The 20,003-nt window shown below is 35.0% G+C and overlaps 1 protein-coding gene across 4 annotated transcripts in view; it reads right to left on the bottom strand.

The window, feature by feature from the left end:
- Positions 1 to 1,411: 1,411 nt before the first annotated feature.
- Positions 1,412 to 20,003, bottom strand: part of LOC118738853 (transmembrane and coiled-coil domains protein 2) — a 67,549-nt gene continuing 48,957 nt past the window's right edge. For 2 of the 4 annotated variants that reach the window (XM_036469867.1, XM_036469874.1), the window contains 12 exons: positions 14,592 to 15,017; positions 9,510 to 10,028; positions 9,091 to 9,279; positions 6,662 to 6,726; positions 6,333 to 6,502; positions 6,099 to 6,226; positions 5,747 to 5,930; positions 5,281 to 5,401; positions 4,062 to 4,166; positions 3,869 to 3,982; positions 3,121 to 3,296; positions 1,412 to 2,920 (listed from right to left, as the gene is read on the bottom strand). In XM_036469867.1, the coding sequence (XP_036325760.1) occupies positions 2,794 to 2,920; positions 3,121 to 3,296; positions 3,869 to 3,982; positions 4,062 to 4,166; positions 5,281 to 5,401; positions 5,747 to 5,930; positions 6,099 to 6,226; positions 6,333 to 6,502; positions 6,662 to 6,726; positions 9,091 to 9,279; positions 9,510 to 10,028; positions 14,592 to 14,817 (2,124 nt within the window). In that variant the 5' untranslated portion in view covers positions 14,818 to 15,017 and the 3' untranslated portion in view covers positions 1,412 to 2,793. Of the gene's footprint in view, positions 2,921 to 3,120; positions 3,297 to 3,868; positions 3,983 to 4,061; positions 4,167 to 5,280; positions 5,402 to 5,746; positions 5,931 to 6,098; positions 6,227 to 6,332; positions 6,503 to 6,661; positions 6,727 to 9,090; positions 9,280 to 9,509; positions 10,769 to 14,591; positions 15,018 to 20,003 lie in introns of those variants that run through there. The other 2 variants (XM_036469882.1, XM_036469888.1) reach the window with 2 other exon arrangements.

The following is a 20,003-nucleotide window of genomic DNA, read 5'->3' as shown; positions in this document are numbered from 1 at the left end:
TGTATGTATGTAGTTGCATAACTGCTAACGACTATTGGCTAAAACTATGCAAACTGTACTATTGAGTTTGACAAATACGCAGACGTAATTATTTAAATATAGTATGTATGTAATAAAATATAGACTAATACCGCATATGTTTTATTTTTACATATTCAAGGAGTTTTTACTATTTCTTTTTTGTTTTGTAATTTTAACTTTTATTAAACAGTAGCAATTATTTTAGGTATACATACATATAAAAAGAAGCAAACTTATGCATAAACAATGTGTGTAAGTTCCTTTCCTTTTTTCTACTTTTAATACATGCACAACTACATTATCCTTTCCTATTAGTTTGTATTTTTAAAGGGCGCTTATCTTTTTGTGTGTGTGTGCGCGCGTGTTTTTGTTGAGCAAACGCTGACTTAAAAAAAACCTTAATATGTATTTTGTGTGTGGTGCCGATATACTAAGTATCAACGCAAAAAGGTTTATCTAGCAATTTTGAAATTTTATAGGAGAATCAAACAAGCTTTTAAAGGAATATCAAAGCTAAAAATTACCATGAATATCATTTTATTTCTTTGTTTCGAATAAGTATCTTTGAACTTTCGTATATGGGGATGTATCTAAGCACGAACTAATTGAAAATTTAAAAAAATATGGATTTTCACACTTTAATGAAATTTTTATTTTTTTTTCTCCAAGTAAAAAGTTATAATTCTCCATTTAAAAGAAGAAAACTTCTCTTTCATATCGAGCTCTAACCGCCAAAATAACGTAAGCGACATTTTTTTGAAAATTTTGTTTTTGATGCAGAAATATTCCTAGAGTATCTAGATGCGTTTCTGCATCAAAAATACAATTTTTAAACAATGTCGCTTACGTTATTTTGGCGGTTAGGGCTCGATATGTGAAGCCTTGAGAGCCAGAGTAGCCCCCATCTACTAAAAACGGGCAGGAGTAGGCTCCTGGAAATTTTAGGGGTTTTGAATGAAAACTGGAAATATTCTTTCTGGCGCCTTACAATAAGAATGTAAATTACAGAGGGCGCAGAGCGAAAAAAATGAGAAGCTGTGCATTAGTGGATTAAAAATTGTAAAGCTCACATTGTATGAAGAATTTCCTAAGTTGAATAAATGAGTTTAGAGTGGCGGGAAAATAAATAGGGACGTGACATAACAAGTTGTAACTATTTTTATTTTGTTTATTTAATGTAAAGTATATACCAAATCCACAAATTTTCAACTAAAATTTCAATCAGAGTTTTTAGAAAAAAATTGGTAGGCAGTTTTATAGCCGATCAAATTTTAGTATAATATAGTGCAAGTTTGAAGTAAATGGGATTCGCAGTTGGTTTTTGGCAATTTATTTTGCTGACGGTGTCACGCACTTTTTTCCGTACAAAGTATGTTCGAATTTTTTTTTTATATGGAGGAAAATGCGGTGTTTTTTTCAAACTTCTACTTTATTGTACTAAAATTAAATGGGCTACGAAACTGTTTAACTACATTTCGCTTTTAATTCCGAATAAAAAGATTGAAATTTGATGATCATTTGTTGAAAATTAATTTTTGGATTTGTTGAAATTTTCATTGAATTTTTATAAATCTTGTACAAAGTTCGAAATTTTAACTTACATGGTTATAGTTAGGTAATGAGCTATACTTTCATAAAAAATCTATAAACATTAAATAAACAAAACATATTAAAATTTCGCTTTTCGCCTGAAAAGTATCGATGAGACGTTATTTGTTCCAATAAATTTTTCAAATCAAAGATGCATCTTTACAAAGACAAAGTTGTTTAAATTAGAAAAAAAAATGCATTCAGTTAAAAAAAAACCAATGATACAGAGCTTGAATTTTGTATTATATCAATCATATACTGCATTTGCTCATCTTTCAAAAGCGCTGAAGGAAAAAATATTTTTTTTTTACTTCAATAACAAGGCTGAATTGGTGAACAACTAAAAGGAAAGCTGGAATTGTTTGAGCAAAAAATATATAAATGCAAAAAATAAACCGCTTGAATGGTAATAGTTTGAAATTTCTGAGCAAAATTTTGGGAAAGCTATCAGTTTTATTCACACGTTTTCAAATTAAAAAATACATATAATTGCATTTAAAAATAGCGGCCAAGAAATTGTTTTTTGTTTTTATAGTATGTATACATGAAGTAAAGTATATTTAAAATTGTAGAAAACTAAATATATTAAGAAAAGTGTTACGTTAGATATTTGACAGAGGTACTTATGTATGCACTGCAACCTATGGATTTATTGTGCCCGAAGTCAAAAGAGTTAGTTATTTAAAACCTGGATAGGAAATCCAAAAATTAACACTTCACAAAAAAAAAATTCCCAACTCGAGATAAGCTATTTTGTCAGAAGGTCATAACATAAAGTATATGCCTATCTGTGAATTTTCACCACACGCACACTCACTTTAGTCCATTCAAAAGGTGTATCGATTTTTAAGGCTAATTGCTGGATTACTACTAGATACTATTACAATATAATATTACATACATATTTTAACATTTTCTAATGCCACTAACAGCAGATAAAAAATAACAAAATTTTGTATAACCTAATTGCTGCTACACACATATGTACACATCAGCACTGGCAAATATGTATTGCAAGCCATTGCTCCAGCTGCCGCCGTGCCGACATCTTTCTTGTGTGTAACTTCCGTAACTGCTTCCGTTTCCAATATTTTCATGTGCATATGTAAGTGTGTGCTTGCGTGTATGTATGTATGTATGTTTAGATGTGCCTCCTGCTTACAAGCGCCATTTGTATGTACTTCATTTAACAACCAATGATTCTTTTAAATGTCGCATCAGTCCAGCACCGATGTCTTGTACATCAGGCCATTGTCGTATCACAAATATTATGAAGAATATGAACAAGAATGTCGTTAGTACGCGCACTCTAAAAGCATATGATATAAATCGATAAAATCATGATTAAAAATATTAAACCCAATAGCAGCTATACTGGATAGATAAATTTGTTGCTTAGCTTAATTTAATCTAATATTCAAATGTTTGTATCAATATGTATATGTATTTATAAAACCAATTTGTATTAAAATCAAAAATTACTTAACATTTTTACATTCTTTCACTCACCTTGTCTTCAGGAACGGCATTATAATACCCGCCGCCGTCGCCACCAATAGCAACACCACCTGTAACACCGTTAGAACGACATTTATGAGCTTGACGACGAGCGCACGTGCATTTGAATTGTCTATACCCTCGACGGTCACGTATTGCTGTTGTGATAAATGTTCCATTTTGGAAATCTAGATTTGAGGAGAAAAGGTATAAATTAAAAAATTAGACAAATTAAAAAATTAAGTGCTTGTATTGAGGTTGCTAGGGGCATAAAGGATCGCATTATTAAAAGAAGCATTCAATTCTATATACATACATATGTACACTGCACTATGGGTAATTTAAAACAAAATATGAATTGTTATTGATGGGAAATATGTTTTTCCATAGCTTTGTAAGCAAAAAATATTTTAACCCTTGACGACAGAGGAGTCTACAGGGAACACTTTTTAGTTTGTGGTTTTACTAAAAAACTTTTCAAGCAATTTTTTTTTAGATATTCGTGCGAAAAAACACATACCAACTCTAGTTACACAACACATTTATTTGCCAAATTATATAATTTTCAATTGAAAACCTTAAATGTTTGAATATCCTAATTTGCCTACGGAAAACATAAAAGGAGCAACCTTTGCAGCAACAAAATTGTAAACGGCCTTTTGTTTCTTCTCTTTATTGAATTCTCCCCTCAAAACCGTAAAAAATTTATTCTTTCTTCTATTTTGTTTTAATTTTACGAATTAGTTTATTTCAAACTCACCCGCGTTTGGCAATTTTCCAGTACTTCATTGACGTCGCGCAAACGCTCATCACTTTGATATTGCACCTTTTCCTCCATATCGGCTATTGTTTGTTTTAAATTTTCAATTTCATTCTATGTAGAGCAGGCGAGCAACGAAAAAGATATTACATTTAATAAACCAAGTACATTTTCATCTCCCACTTTTACAAACCTGATGCAGTTCGGTTAAATCATTTATTTGCTCTTCTAAGCTTTCGGCACGGTAACGTTCACCTTCCAGTGTTGCAGTTAAGTTGTTAAATTCCTTTTGTGCAGTCTGTGAGAAAATTCAAAAAAAATTAGGTGTGAAGGATAAAAAGTTGCACTGTTAGAAAAATAGCTGCAGAAGGGAGCAGTGAACTTTTTCACAGATGCGTGAAACTTGATGTAAAGATTGACGGAGTTTGGTTCTCCGCCAGCAAATCTCCTAACGTCTACATAATTTAAGCTTCTAGAACGCTGTAGTGTTTTTCCAACGTTAATGGCTGGCATTAAGAAAGCTGTAGAAATACAACTGAAGGGTGTGACATCCCACGACAGTCGGGTCTACGTAACCGGAACGACCCAGATTTATATCTGGCCAAGGACTGTCACTCCAGCAACACTCCCCAAAAAGTCTTTGGGGAATTTGTATGCTGCTACAACAACAACAACATCCATAAAGAAAGTAAGCATCTACTTTGGCAGCCAAGTAGCAATCAGGGCTCTGAACTAACTCATTGTGCGCTCGAAATTGGTCAGGGAATGCCTGACTATTCTTTCAGTTGGGCGAAATATTTTCTAATTAGACTTAAGTATGTAAGTGGGTACCAGGCCACAGTGACATTGCGCTAAACTGCATGTCTGATAAGTTGGCAGCAAGTAGTACCCTTGTACTCACGCCCTCACCCCACCGTCTCTTTCACCATCGTCCATATAGGAAAGCCAACCCATTTTTTGTTTAAAGCCCAAAATTCCCTGTCTTTTTATTAAAGCAAAGTCGCGATTGTATTTTTGCTGCTTAAATTTTTTAAATATCTATACCAACGGTTATTTAATCCAATTGTAAAAAAATAAATAAGAAGTTTGGAAGGATATCTTAAATGCATCCCTAGAGATTCATTGGTCAGAGCGTACCCACGATGGTGGGGCCTAAGTAATCGGAACGACCCGGATTCATATCTGGCCAAGGACTATCATTCCAGCATCATTCCCCAAAAACTCTTTTGGGAATTTTTATGCTGTTAAAACAACAACATACATGAGTCAGAGCACAGCGAAGTTGCGAATGAACAATCTGACTTGACCATATTATTTCTTTTGCCGAGTAAATTTTCTGTAACTCCGTTATTTAAATAGTGCATAAATCGAAAAAAGATTAAAATTAATTAATTTACAGCTACTCAACTCACCTCTAATCGTTCAACACGCTCTTTCAGCTTTTCGATTTCATCTTTACGTTCAGCCAATTCGGTTAAGAGCGATTTGAGCACAAGATGATATTGACTCGCGCCCGATTGACTCTTGCCAGAGCTGCAAATATGCAAACCAGAATTTTTCGAATTGTTATAACTTTTGCACAAAGTTGGAAATTAGGTTTACAAATATGGTTTTGTCGTTTACAAATATGAAACAAACAAAATAAGTGAAAATGTTGCACTTCTATTATTTTGTGGACAACTATGCCCACTGGGAAAATAGGTAAGCATAGGAAACGAGGTAAGCCATGTTTTCTTTCAGTTTTTAGTACCAAAATTGTCATCATGGCCAATGTCATCTGATAGTAAAGCACAAAATGAACACCTCCGACATACCTCGTAAGGTGCTTACCTATTTTCCTAGTGGGTATGCTCATATGAGTGCATATGGTGTACTTACCCTGCTGGTATACTCTCGCTAGTAACGCTACTGCATTCGCTGCCATTCTCGCTATTAAATTTGCCGCTACCCGCGCCACCCGTAGTACCCGAACCGGTGGAGGTGGCTGCTATGTTATTATTCGGCGTCGAACTGGCAATCAGTTCAGCATTGACGGGCATGTTAATGTTGTTGATTTCAGTTTCTAAACACAAACACAAAAAAAAATAAATAAATAAAAATATTAATACATACGAATGTGTTTAAATATATATGTATTTGTATTTGTACTCGAATTATAAAAGTAAAGCAAATAAAAAAATCACATGCGCCTAAAAGTAGACTCGCTTATATGCAATACTTTCATACTCACCTGACATTTGGTTAATGTTGTCAGCGCTACCGAATTTATTCTTAATTAAATGTGCGAATTCGCGCGGCTTGGACATCACCGAACCGGAAAAGCCGGTAATGCCGTCGCGTATATTGCCACCGACATTTCTGCGCAGCGATTGTTAGTGAGGGAGTAAATGAAAGCGGATATTTGATATGAAATTAAAAATTGTTTAAAAATTGACGAGATTTTTTTCTCCCTCAAAGCCCTTACCTAAGTCCCTGGCCCACATCGCGCAACACTTCACGCGGCTGCCGATGTTGACTCTTATTCGCAAATTGATGATTCGACAAGTCTTTCGCGCGTTTTGTATAATTGTCTAGCTTCTTTTGCAGCTGCGAAATGCTGTGTGCGCTTTTCTGGTTCTTCTTCTCGAAGACGGCCTGCAAGAAGTGTGCGGAAGAAGTGTTTTTATTGTTTTTATTTTTTATTTTTTTCACATTTTTTTGTCAGTTTTGAATTGTCATGAAAAGAACATTAAACACCTGTTTTGAACACACCTGCGATGTGTTTTTGCAATGAGTTCATTACTCTTAACATACCTTTATTCGCTGCAATTGTTGCTTATCAGCACTCGCCGCTAATTTCAAGTATTCATTCACATTATCTGTAAGATATCAAAAGGAAATTTTGAAATAGCATTTTTTTGTTGAAGTTAATTGATAAGAAATGCTTGTTCATTGCTATTTTTATCAATATGTGATAAAAAGAAATATTGGATATTTTTATAATGCCTTTTCAGTGTTGCAATCATTTTTTTTTTTTATAAATTCGTCACTCATTTAGAATTTAGTGCTGCTTAATAAGTTATTATTTTATGAATAACCGGATGAACAATGACGGTGTACCGGCTGAGCTGTTCAAAGCCAGCGACGAATAGCTGTTCGGGCGCATGTACGGAATATTGGTCTAATTGAAGCCGCAGTGTACTTTTATCAATCCAGGCTTCAGTCAGGTCTGGTAAATCTACTATTGGCCAAATTTTTACAAGTGTCTCAAATCCGGGAATACATGATAGGCCAACAAATGAACATGCACCATCCTTCATGCTTCTACCAGAAGGTTCACATTGAGAGCGTGGCTTAATGCCCTATCTACTTTCTCGTGCAAAGGAACCACCTATTTTGTCATTCACAGCAGAGACAGAAATCGTAAAATAGATGCTTCACGGCAGTTGCAAGGGAAATAAGTGCTCGATGCTCTTTACATTCTTATCGTTACTCAAAGTGCCGTAAAAGTCATCAGAAAGTAACCCTTTACGCTCTTCATATATTCCCACTGAAAGTGCCCATTCATAAAACCAACCCCCCGTGGTTGTCTTATTCAATGAAAATAGATCTAAGCCATAGTTCGTTTGAACTTAGCTTGCCAGCCGGCATTTGAGACAGAATTGGTTGCTCATACGCAATGCTGTTACCCGGAATATTTCTTTGCCCGGGAACCCATACTAATTACAATTCTTGTGCATCGCGTGGCCAAATAGTTTAGAACCATTCTGCGATGAATTCCTACGACGAGGTATTGCTGCACTGTAGAGACTAAATCGCAGCCTGGTTGCAAAAATAGACGTTGATAGAGTATTTTATCACAGGAGCGTTCCTGGAGCAGAAATAACTCTTAATTATAGCTATTAATTTAGCTAGAAGACACCGCAGTACCCCGGTAGACGCAGGGTTATGCGTAGAAGTAAATATGTATGCAGTTATTCCGAATGGACGTTGCTGCCGATTTTTTTATTATTTAGTTAAGAAACATCGCCGAAGATTGAATTGAAAGTTTTTACACTTTACCATTCGCTTTCAACGGGGTTCGATTTGTGACGTGTGCCGTGATGTTGTCACACAAAGGGGAGGGACCTACAGTTTTACGCCGACTCCGAACCGCAATTTTATTTTTATGAGAAGCTGTTTTTTGTGGCAGAAATACACTCGGAGATTGGAGAGGGGCGACCGCTATTAGAAAACACTTTTTTATTTTTTAGTTTTTGTATTTTAGTGCAAAAATTTAGCTTTTCTCCAGAGCAGGTAAGGTTTTTGCCTAGCATAATTTCAGCAAGACTGTAATTTATCGCAAGAAGGACAGAGAGAATTTCAGGAGCTTAGCTGCGGTGGAAGGCACAAGGCACCTTTTCCATTTTTCTTTTGGACGTGTTTTTTTTAGAGCGTCCGTCACCATACTGTCAGCGTGAAGACAATACTGGGCTTTATGTCAGCTATTTAAAGCTGATGAGCTATATGTAGCTGGAAGGCCTCTCTCTTGTCCGTACAGATCCAAGTCGATCATAACGGCACACAAAACAATAGTGCGGGCTTTGATGGCGAGAGTGTTGGTTATCACATTTATTACTTCCCGCAATATTGCTATAGCGGTAAATCAATTACCAGATCAGTTCGTAGACTCCTACTTGTGCCAGATTATCTTTGGCCCCTCAAGGGAAATCTAGTTCTTCGTCTGAAACCGAAGGCCGCAATCGTGGAAGTACTAAACTTAGGTGTTAATTGACTCCTAAGAATGCCTTTTAAATTATGTCTCCATAATCTAACCGTAGAAAAAGCCCAGGAGGATATTGAAATTAGCCCCAGCGGAACGAAATTTTGTGTAATCCACAAGTAAGTACTAGGCTATGGCCGTTCAATTAAAGTTGCACGACTCTCCTCACTCCCAACTCTTCCGCCATCTTTCGCACATTCTAGGCAACGTCAGCAATCCATATGGGAGCCGCGGACTAACCCGTGTGGAGTAGAAATGGGCGCGGGATACCAGACCCGCGGGACCCATGGTGCTAATTTTAAAATGGCTGGGACGGGCCCTCAGACAACGAACGAAAAGGTAAAACAGAATAACAAGAAGATGCCAGATTCAGATTTCCTGAACTCGACCAACCATTTTTAGTTGATTGTAGGTAAATGTGAATTAATTTTGAATAGAGTTGCCACCTATAAAACAATGAAAAAAAAATTTGTTCACTCACCATCTCTGGCAGTTTGTTCCTTTCGTATGGACTCCTTTGTACATTGGATTTTTGTGTTGAGCCGATCGAGCGCCTGCAAACTGGAGGTACGTTCATGGCGGCGATGATGTTTCTTGTTGCCATCAACGCCCACATGAGAGCCATCCTGTTCGTCAGAAGCGAACGACTGATAGCAGAGATCCTCGTTGCCTGTGCAAAGATAAATAAAATGGGAGAAAAATATCAATCAATGATGTTTCACGCTGATAAAATATAACTATAAAAGTACACCATTCATAGATAAAAAGGAGCGGCTTAAAAATGTTTCATCTTTTCTTCAATAGACCTCATTTTGACCAACTTTAGCCAACATTTCTAATCCGCTCCTCTGACAAGTAATGCATGAAGTTACACAAATTAGAATTTCTTGTTAGTCACACCTGATAGACGTGAGTCCTCGACGCCAACACCACCCATACTCTCCATTGTGCTACCATCACCACTGCCCACAATGAAGCCACCTATGCCGCCGCTCATGCCACTACCACCGCCAACGCCAACACCACCACCGCCGCTAATACCAACGCCCCCACTCATACCGCTCAGCCCACTATAGGCCAATAGACCACCCTGATCAGAGCCGTGGGTGCGTTGGAATTCGCGACGACTGCGTTCGCGACTGCGACGACTGGATGGCGAGTGACTGCGGAAACCGCGGAAGGTGGCAACAGTGGCGCCACTGCTGCCGCTCCCAATACAACCGGTCATCGTGCTGCTGCCGTAACTGCTGACACCGCCCGTCGATGTGGTTGTCGCGAGGGAGGTGCCCGATGCGCCGGCGCCGCCCAGTGTGCCGATCGTGCCTGCGACCGTTGAAGACGTCACTGTTGTTGCTGCTACTCTGTCGACGTGACTCCCCGACTCGGTGCTGTCACCGCGATGATTCCGTTCACGTGACACTGTGGAGAAGGCAGCGGTGATTTGCATTCACACATATACGCGCGCACATGCACGCACGAAATGGAAAACGGCAGCGAGTTGTTGATGAAGACGAGAATGAAGATGACAGGCGAATGCGGTGGAGTGTAACAGAGAGAGTGTGAGAGAGTAGAATTTCAAGTAGTTTCCAATTAACACGTTGACGGGAGCGGGAGTTCGTATGTTGTTGTCGTCGTCGTTTTTTGTACGATTATGGTTAGAGTTGATTTGTTGTTGTAGTTGTTGTTGATGGCAAATTGAAGAGGGAATGTTGAAATTAGTCTTACAATACATTCGAGTCTTAACTATTTGCTATTTTTATCTTAATTTGAGTCCAGCGCTTATTTGCATAATTGGTTACGAGTCGTTTTGCTCAAGTGACAGATGATGACAAGTGACAACAACCGGTAAAACAACAATAACAATAATATGCAATACTAACAGCAACTAGGACGACGAACAAGCTTGTAGTGGTGGTTTTAGAATGTTTCAATATTTAATAGAGCTATTATGTATGTACTTGTTGTTGTTTGCTTTTGAAGATTTCGGTTTAAGCTCAAATCTCTGCTGAGCTGCTTCTTTTTTCTAGTTTTTGTTGTTGTTGTTGTAACTGTGTGTTGCTGTTATCCTTGCAGCAGCCGATGGCTGTGATAAGCTTTGGCGCTTCGTAGCTAAAAAGCAAGCGAAAAGCGTGCGGGCGGGCGTGCTTGCGTGTGTTTTGCTGTTATTGTCCAATTTGTTTATTTTATTTTTTTTTAATATTTTTTATTGCGTGAGTGTGCGTGTAAGTGCGTGCTTATGCATGTATTGCAATATTTGTATGTTTTTTTTTTTTTGATTTTGTTTTGTAGCGATTGCACAAAACAATAAACAAAGAGCGGATTAAAATCGAGAACGAGAAGAAGAGGAAGCACAGTGTGTTAAAACTCACAGCAAAGTACATAAAAATTCAAAATTTACAAAAAGTTTCGTACAATTTTTTCAGTGTTGATAAGCAGGAATTATAAACAAAAAACAAAGCGTAGAGGGTAGTTTGGATAAAAGTGCGTATTATAATTGCTAAAAGCTGTGGAAGGAATAAATGCAGTTTGGTTGTAAAAAATAGTGTAGTTAGGAACAGATGAGTAACATAAAAAGGATGCCAAAGTATCTGCAAGTACACATGTAACAAAATAAATTAAAACTGCTGCCACATATTTACATATACAGTGACTCAAACAAACGCTCACTTGGTGATCTTTTTCCAAGTTAAATTTATTTTGTTAGTTTTTATAAAAATATTGTTAATGCTGTAACCAAAATAACTTAAATCAAAGTCAAAATTAAAAAAAAAAAAACAAGAAAATAAAAATAAAAAATCAACGCGAATTATAGGTTGCTGATCTAGTAACACCACCTTATATAAATTCGCCTTGGGCTAAACTGTCAAATTATGTGCTGAATGTACCTACGGCGAAATTTTTCCGCAGTCGGGATCAGTGTTGCCACTCAGACATGTATTTTTCCCACCAAAATACTTAAAAACCTACCAATAATAAACTTTCGGACCGGCCAACGGTTTGTAACCTATTTTGAATTCATCGAAGTTTGATTGCTCTACTTCCTTTGATAACAAAAAATCAAAATTTTTTTTCTATGCTCTGCACCAAATCCTCATCCGAATTTTGTCGCATATGGCAGCGCAGCATTCATTAGATTACGTTTCACAGGCGATAAGAATGTGAAAAGAATATTTGAAGAAAAAAAAAAACACCAAGCCTATTTTATAGGTTAGCCTTTGTAGAAGTATAATGCTGACATAAGTATTTATTTTGTAAATGTATGAATATCCTATTTAGATTTGGAGACATATCGGTTTCAGCCTTTTGTCATATTCAGTGTTATTTTTTATTCGGCAAAATGTACTTAGACAAGGGATGGCGCAAGTTCCTGCGAAATTCAAGATGGTCGTATGAAACAAATAAGTATAAAGTTACTGTGAAGCTTTTGGCCGAACGTAGAGGTTTTTTGAAGTGTTTAATGTTTCGTCACATTCTCGGCATTTATAGTCGAATCTTAATGTATGGTATATTGACGTTATTGTTGCAAAGTTCATTGACCTCAAGTTAACCGTTCTAGTACTTACCCACTCCACCGTAAAGTCAGTAATTTTGGCTATCTTTCGGAGGTTGGATTCTCCATTGTCTCAGCTTGCTCTATTTGCTGTCCGAACTTGATTGCCAATAAAGCTGAACTGCAGAGGCAAGAAAACTTTGTTTTTGCTCACCATATTGTCACTGATACAGCCAAACGTTCTATGTCAATTATCACCGTTGGTGTCTCAATGATCTCTCGCCTGTATCTGATCGCCTTTGTTAAACGTTAACTGACTTCATCAGCCAAAGGGAGAAAGTTTTGTGATTAGTTTATGAGAGTTTAACGATTTGCAGATGCATTCCGGTGTAGGTAACAGATCAGTGCTAAGAGTAATTATTTGCATAGAAAGTTTTGCAGTATTACCTTGACGGAAGGTTGCCGGACGAAAAAACTTGGCCTTATTTACGAAGCTAAAAGTGTTGCTCTTGCGAAAAATGGTTTCATGGAAATCATGTTGAACTCAATACTCGCCTTACTTTCCGCAATTAATCTGATTTCATTCTTGTTGAATTTACTGTAGTATATACATAAAAAGTCTTTGGCGAGTCATTTTCTAAGTACTTCTACTTATCTTAATTGCTAGCTATTTACTTGGAATTCCATCGAGCATTTATGTAGAGCACACTCCTAATAAACGGTATGCAACGGTATGGTCATAAATTTGTGAAATGTGCATACATACAAACATAGCCACAGCCTTGTGTAAGTATAGCCAAACCCACTTTAAGAATGTAACTAACTAGTTAAATGAATTATAGGCAGTAATAATTTTCATACTTCTTATACTGTATATACTTTCGTATGTATGTATGTACATTAGGCATAGGACGAGGAATGTAAATTTTGTAAAAAAAAAGCTTGTAAAAAAAAGTTCCCTCAGGCAACTCTGAGCAAAAGAGAAACAAAATTTATACTGTGGGAAAAAACAAGTTTTTTTTACTAATCGGAGCCACTGAACCGAACCGCATCGCTTTTGGACTGGTTTTCAGCCCTGCTTAAAAACTATGTTTCACAGTGAAATTTTCACTCAAACCGAATAAATAATGTTTGTTACATCACTAGATACATAAGTGAATTGCGAAAGGCAACTATAAATAGCATCGATTATTACGGAAGAAACTTCATCTACATATTTACATTTACTCTTGCCCAGGAATTGTAACGAACATATAATATATAAATCAAAAATAACTGTTATTTGCAGATTATTTAGATAAAAAATCGAAAATAATTGTTATTTTGGATTAATAAAATAAAAATCAAAAATATTTGTAATTTTTTTTTTAATTTTCCATAAAAATTGCAAATAAAAATTTATTTTCAAATTTGATTCTCGGTGAAAAAAGAAATCGATTGGTATGTATCACTTAGTTTTAGAACATTTCGTTCATAGTGAATTTTTCAATGACAGTTTGCATCAATAACTGTTATGTTCGATCCAAGCTTAAAAGTGGTTTTATCAGAGCGAAAAAAGTACCATAATTTGTATTCTACACCTCTTTTCTTTAACTTTTTGATCACCCCTCGTAAGTAGAGTGCAGTTGCCTGTGGACACACCCACTTTTTTTGCATACCGGCATAAGAACGGAAATGTCCAATTGACTTAAAGAAAACTACACAGATAACAGATACATATATACTACATAAATGGATATTGTGGTGGTTGGAATTTGAAGGAGAGGTGCTCAGCAAAAAAATTTTACAAAAAAAAAAAGTAAAAATTCGACAATGAACTGCTAAAATTAGCGACAATTCAAACTTAATCAAATTGAAGCAGCACTCATGAAAGCAAATGATAAATATTTACATACATTCAAATATAGGTACATTAGGCCGTACCAGAAAAAAAAATACGCCGTAACCCCTGAGTCTACAAATTTTTGCAAGTCAATTTGGAAAAAAAAAATTTTTTTTTGGCCGAACGTAGGGTTTTTTTTTAATTTTTCGTCATATTCTCGGCATTTATACTTAGTCGAATCTTAATGTATGCTATATCGATGTTTTTGTCTCGAGCAGGCGATTTTTTTGATCCAAAGTTCATTGACCTCAAGGAACCAGTTACTTACCCACTTCACCGTAAAGTCAGTAAATTAAAGCTCGCCAAAAATCAATTAAACTTGCGATTCGAAGGCAATTTAAAATGCTTTTTTTTCTGCCGAACAATTTTTTTTCAGAATTGCCTTGCAAAAATACTTTAGACTCGGGTGTACGGCGAAATTTTCTTTGTTTGCTTATAATGAGTTAGTGTCTAATGCACAAAAATAAAAGTAAGTAGCAGAAATATATTAGAATTATATACAACGCTTAGTAATAAATTAACATACATTTAAGTACATAAATTCTTTAATGAATATTAATAATCGCTGTATGTGAAAATGTATGATCATAACATGCAACAACTAATGTACTTTGTTCGGAACTGCGTGTATCCGATGGAGATCTGCTTATGCGCAACTGTCCGCTTCCTGCAGCTCGACTTAACAACAACAATGAATTGTAATGATCTTTGGCAGGCGATGTTGCGGCTGTTGTATTAGCTGTTGTTGTTATTGTTGTTGCGAGTAATGACGATAATTGTGTACCACTACCACTACCACCACCAGCAGCAGTACTCGTCACGTGTAATGATTCCATACTTTGTGTCAATTCATAGTCAAGTTGTTTATTTATTGTTGTTGTTGCTGTTGCTGTTCAGTTGATACAAGTATTTGAATGGTTGTTGAGCGGGTAATAGTCGTACTCGTATGTACATACATATGTATGTATGTATGGATGTGTGTATGCTGCTGCACCTACGCCTCAGATTCCTCCAGCGCTAAGTGTTGTGCGTGCGACTGCAATGAGTGGTAATTTTGTGCAATTTTCTATTATTAAATGCTATTTATAAAATTTAAGTAGAGAGTGAAGGTTAAAGTGATTATAATGTGTTTTACATTTTTCTTAATTGAAAAATAAACACAGACTTATACATATGTACATAAATACTACAATTATGGGCAAATCCGAGAAATAAGTAGTCAACCAAGAGCAGAAAAAAAATGCATGTAACTCTTATTTTCACATTTTTGTATCACGAATGGCATAGTACAATACATATCTATTAGAGGCCTGCATGAATGCATTCAAAGCGGCTTTTGAATTATTCATATACAAAACGAATGAATGATTTTGGCTTCAAATTTTTTTGAATTTGAGTGAATAGCTGTTCTGATATTTGTGTCGACATCACAATATTCAAACAAAGTGAAAATAAATTGAATTGAAATAAATGACATTTTGTGTATGAATATCCAAAAATATTTTTTCTATGCACATATGTACAAACATAGAATCTATGTATGTATGTATTGCCGCGCACCTATTAAATACGAAAAAACTTGTTCGTAGAAAAAAACTTTTACCGAACTGAGTTTGAATGATTTGAATGTTTTCCATTCATTCATTCACATTCTTCCATTTGAAGGTAGAAAATATAAAATAAAATATATATAGGCATAACTTACAAAATTCCAAACGCTGAGTGTTTTGTATGTGAAGTAAATATTCAAATCTACTGTACTCTGTTTGGCTAGAAGTTTGAATGAATTCATGCAGCCCTCTAATATCTATTAATTTCACATTTCCCTTCACACTTATTTGAGAAATGTGATTTACCTCTCTTACTTCTTGAAACAAAGCTGTGAATATGCCTAATTTGAATCGCTACATATATCTTTAAATAAATAATACCTTAATGATTATCGATAAATTTATGATTATCGATAAATTTATATTTATAAATATCAAAAAAATTTGCTTTCGATATCTTTTAAGGATTCGTACTCAAATTCAAATTTGCATTCACCTCGATAATCGTCTTACTAATTAGTAATAGTGGACAGTAGGAGCGAAAAAACATGAATTTTAGAACTATGTATACATAAATATTTTTTTTTTTTTCAGTTTCAATAGTCAATTGAGCTTAAACATTAATGAGTTTCAATGTATTTATGTATTTATATATTAGCGCTAAAGAATTTGAAGAATGTCCCATCGCAGGCACCTCCGGTTGATATTCTGCCTTGTAGGGCCCTCCATTTATGTTTTTCTAACATCAGGACGCGCACCACAATTTGAAGGAGGCGCTCGACCAAACATTTGGCAAAAGTGTAAGCGCCAAAATAGTATTATTAGTAAAAAAAACTTTTCACTCCCTTTCATACGCCCTATTAAACAATAAAATAAAATGGGTATGCATAATTTAAAAAATAAATATTTTTTATCGCCACCGCAAACAAATAAATCTTATTTCCTCTCTGCAATTGTTGACCGCTCAGCCGGTTCACTGTTTGACTAATCAGCGGCCTGATTGTTCGAGCTTTGTTTATATATTAGATATGAATTCAAAAGCTATAGCGAGCGAGTACTTACTATACGTTCTTCTGTATACAGAATTGCAAACGCATATGAAAAAAAAGCATACACCCACACGCATACATACATACATATGCACTATTTGACAAATATATGTATGCACAGTTGTGGGAGTTCGCACAATACAATTGTTGATGCTTTGCGTTAAATGTTTGTAAACAAAGTGAATATGTATGTACATACAAGTGCATAGATATGAATGGATACACAAACGCAGGCAGTTAGTTGAGCTGATGGTATCAACTTGTGCAAGTGTCAACAAGTCATTATACAATTTGCTAAAGTAAAAAAAAAAAAAGAATTGCACTTCAAATTTAATGGAAATGTACTACATTAAATTTTTTCCGTGAATGGGAAATTTGAGTAAGTACCTACAATTATCAAGAAATAAGAAATTTATTGTTATTTAGTGAAATAATAAAAACTAGTAGTGGAATAATAATTTTCAATTTTAAAATAAATAAGACTAAGAACAGCTTATGTATGTATGACCGACTGTGATTCCAAATCTCATTTACTAAAAAATTCAATAATTCTTGTGTCTCAACAGTAAAGCATTCGCACTGATGGTGGTGGGGCTAATTTTTCTAAATACATTTTAATAAAATATTTCCCATAGGGTGGATTGTCTTGGAACACCTAGACGGAGAGTACTGAACTTACCATAGACACATGTCGCCAGGGGACAGGAAAACAATGCCGGGAAATGGCAGTGAATATGGCGGATACCAAATGCAGATTGGACCAGTTGCAAAAAGTTACCGTTACGATATGGGCTGATTGGTCAGGGCTTGGAAAATTTATGATACGGATAAGAATGAACTGCAAAATATGTCTGGCAAGAAGTGTCAAACAAAATTTTTAAAAACAATACCAAAAGAGATAGTTAAAAGACAAGGTGAAATAATTCTGAATGGTTGGAGTTCGTTCAATAACAGTGAAATGGAAGCATCAGGCAATAATGACGACTAAGTTGGGTTTCAAAGAAATATTGGACAGCACAGCACCCCTCTCTGATTTCTTAAACATTTTTTGCCATTTTGGTTTGTAAATATTGTTTGTTTGTTTTGAATTACACTTTAGAATGTTTCGAAAGCAAAAAGCTGAATTTCATGCCATAAATATGGAACAACTTAGTTTTTAGAGTTCTTTCGTTGTGACTCATTGGGCGCTAAAAAAGCTAAAAGTGGTTTTGCCACATTTTTAAAAATGTATGTTATTTTTAAACAAAAGGGTTTAGGTTATAAAATTCATTAAATACAATTAAATGAAAACATCAAATCTTAAACATTGTTTTTTAGTTTTTGTTAGACAACTTTTTAAACATTTATAAGCAACATTTCATAATAGTGAAACCATAAATCATAAGACGTTTGCAATTTATGCCAGTTCGTATCTTTTCAACGAATGGAACGAAAGGTTGGCCGGGGAGAAATGGGCGGAATGTTTTCTTTCTAATTTACTTTCCTTTAAAATTATATTTTAACCCAAATTTTAGTTGATAAATCCAATAAGGTAGAATAAGTTCGCGGTTAATTACAATATAAACACAAAATTGCTTTCACACTCCTACCCTGTCGGAAACACCAACAACGAAAATGAGAAAATTTCTTTCATTAAAAACTACTTCTTTATCAGAAATAATTGCACTTAGCCCGTTCCGATGAAGGATTAAATTATACCCGATTTATCTTTAATTAATATTGCCAATGTGGTACTTTTTGGTGTTGTTTGTGAATAGAACTGAACCTAACCATGTTGCACCTTTTCTGCTTAATTCGAGTGTAAAATTGAGAGCGATTTTTTTCATAGAACATTCAACTCGTTAACTCGTGGCAGAGCGGGTGAATGTGACACTTATTTTATAAAAGTGTCAGTAAGAGGGTTAAAGTGTTCTACAAAAATGTTATAAAAAGAATTTTATTTCAGGTCACCGAATATGTACATATATATTCAGCGGATTAAGCAAAAAGAGTAACTATATAAAATGCCATCTAAATACTTAGATTTATAAATGCAAAAAAAAAAAATATGGTGAGATGGAGCAAAATCATCTTGGGGTTCGACTACTATTTATTTACAATTTCAAATGCTAGGGCATAGTTGAGTCCTAAGATTACTATTGCATGGTTTTAAAAAAAGACAAACCTCTCTTAAAGAAAGAAATATTTCAATCCCAGCGACTACCCTCACCAAATTCTTGAAAAATACCAACTCGATAGTTTTGACATGGTAGCGACGATATATGCAAATTCGACCCAAAATATGCTTGAAAAGATTACCAAACATAACAATTTTGAATTGGGAGCCGAAATGTACACAAAGGATTGATACATGCATGTGTGTATGTATGAAGGTAAGTACAGTGGTGGTCACATAATTAGGGAACCATGGAACTAAAACTTTAAAACCTTGTACAAGATTTATAAAAACTTGCCAAATATCAACAGAAATTGGGTATACAGCTTTAATATAAAATAATTCCATATATAGTACTTATGTTCTAAAATTTTCTTATATGGGAGAAAATGAGCGATCAGGCAAAAAGAATCTCAAAAATTACCACGAATTCTTAGCCGCCTGAAACTTGCACAATTTTATACTTAAATTTAATGGCCCACAAAACAGCAAAAACCAAGTTTTTTTAGAAATGCTGATTAAAAAAGTTTAAAATACACTGCAATAAATTTCAAAAAGTTGGTGGTGATGGGAATCGGACCAACGGCATTTGATTAAGCTGGTCAAATAATGAAAAGTACCAAAGGATTTGAAAAAGTTGGTTACCATTTCTTTTTTATCTCAATTTGAAGTTGGAATAATAAGATGCCAATGAGAACGTATAAATTAAAAACACATTTTCCAAAGTTAACGGAGCGGGAAAGGGAGCTCAATGTTCAAATGAAAAAATTTTGATTACATGTGTATATATCGTCACCTCAAATGCAAAAAGACTTAACAAACATCGTCGCTGAAATTAAAAAAGTTATAACTAATAAAAAATTCAAAATTCAGTTTTTGATTGATATGATGGATTTCATCGAATTACAACTCCCACATTATTTAATGAAAAAAAAAAAAAAACAAATTTAGTCACGTCTTTTTGCATTTCAGGTGACGATATGTAATTTGTGAGCGAAACCAAAACAAAACCATTGCACTTGTTTATTTTTAACCGACTTCACAAAAGGAAAAGGATATCCGATTTCTCTTTTTTTAAGGAAAGGGGCTACCTCACACGTGGTCCCATACTAATTTGGTTTAAATCCGATCATTGGATCATGACGAAATTACCGATAATCTTTAATTTTTATATAAGAATTGAAATCGGTTTTGTTTTTTGCTTAAAAGTTACTTGTAATGAATGCAATTCGTCTCATTCCCATCACTTTGTGAGTTTTGCACTGTGA

This window comes from Rhagoletis pomonella, unplaced genomic scaffold (assembly GCF_013731165.1).
Source record: "Rhagoletis pomonella isolate Grant_MI unplaced genomic scaffold, Rhpom_1.0 Rhpom_scaffold_00001, whole genome shotgun sequence".
In the NCBI taxonomy this organism is placed as follows: Eukaryota; Metazoa; Arthropoda; class Insecta; order Diptera; family Tephritidae; genus Rhagoletis; species Rhagoletis pomonella.
Note: the sequence above shows the minus strand (reverse complement) of the source record. Positions and strands in the feature narration are given on the sequence as shown.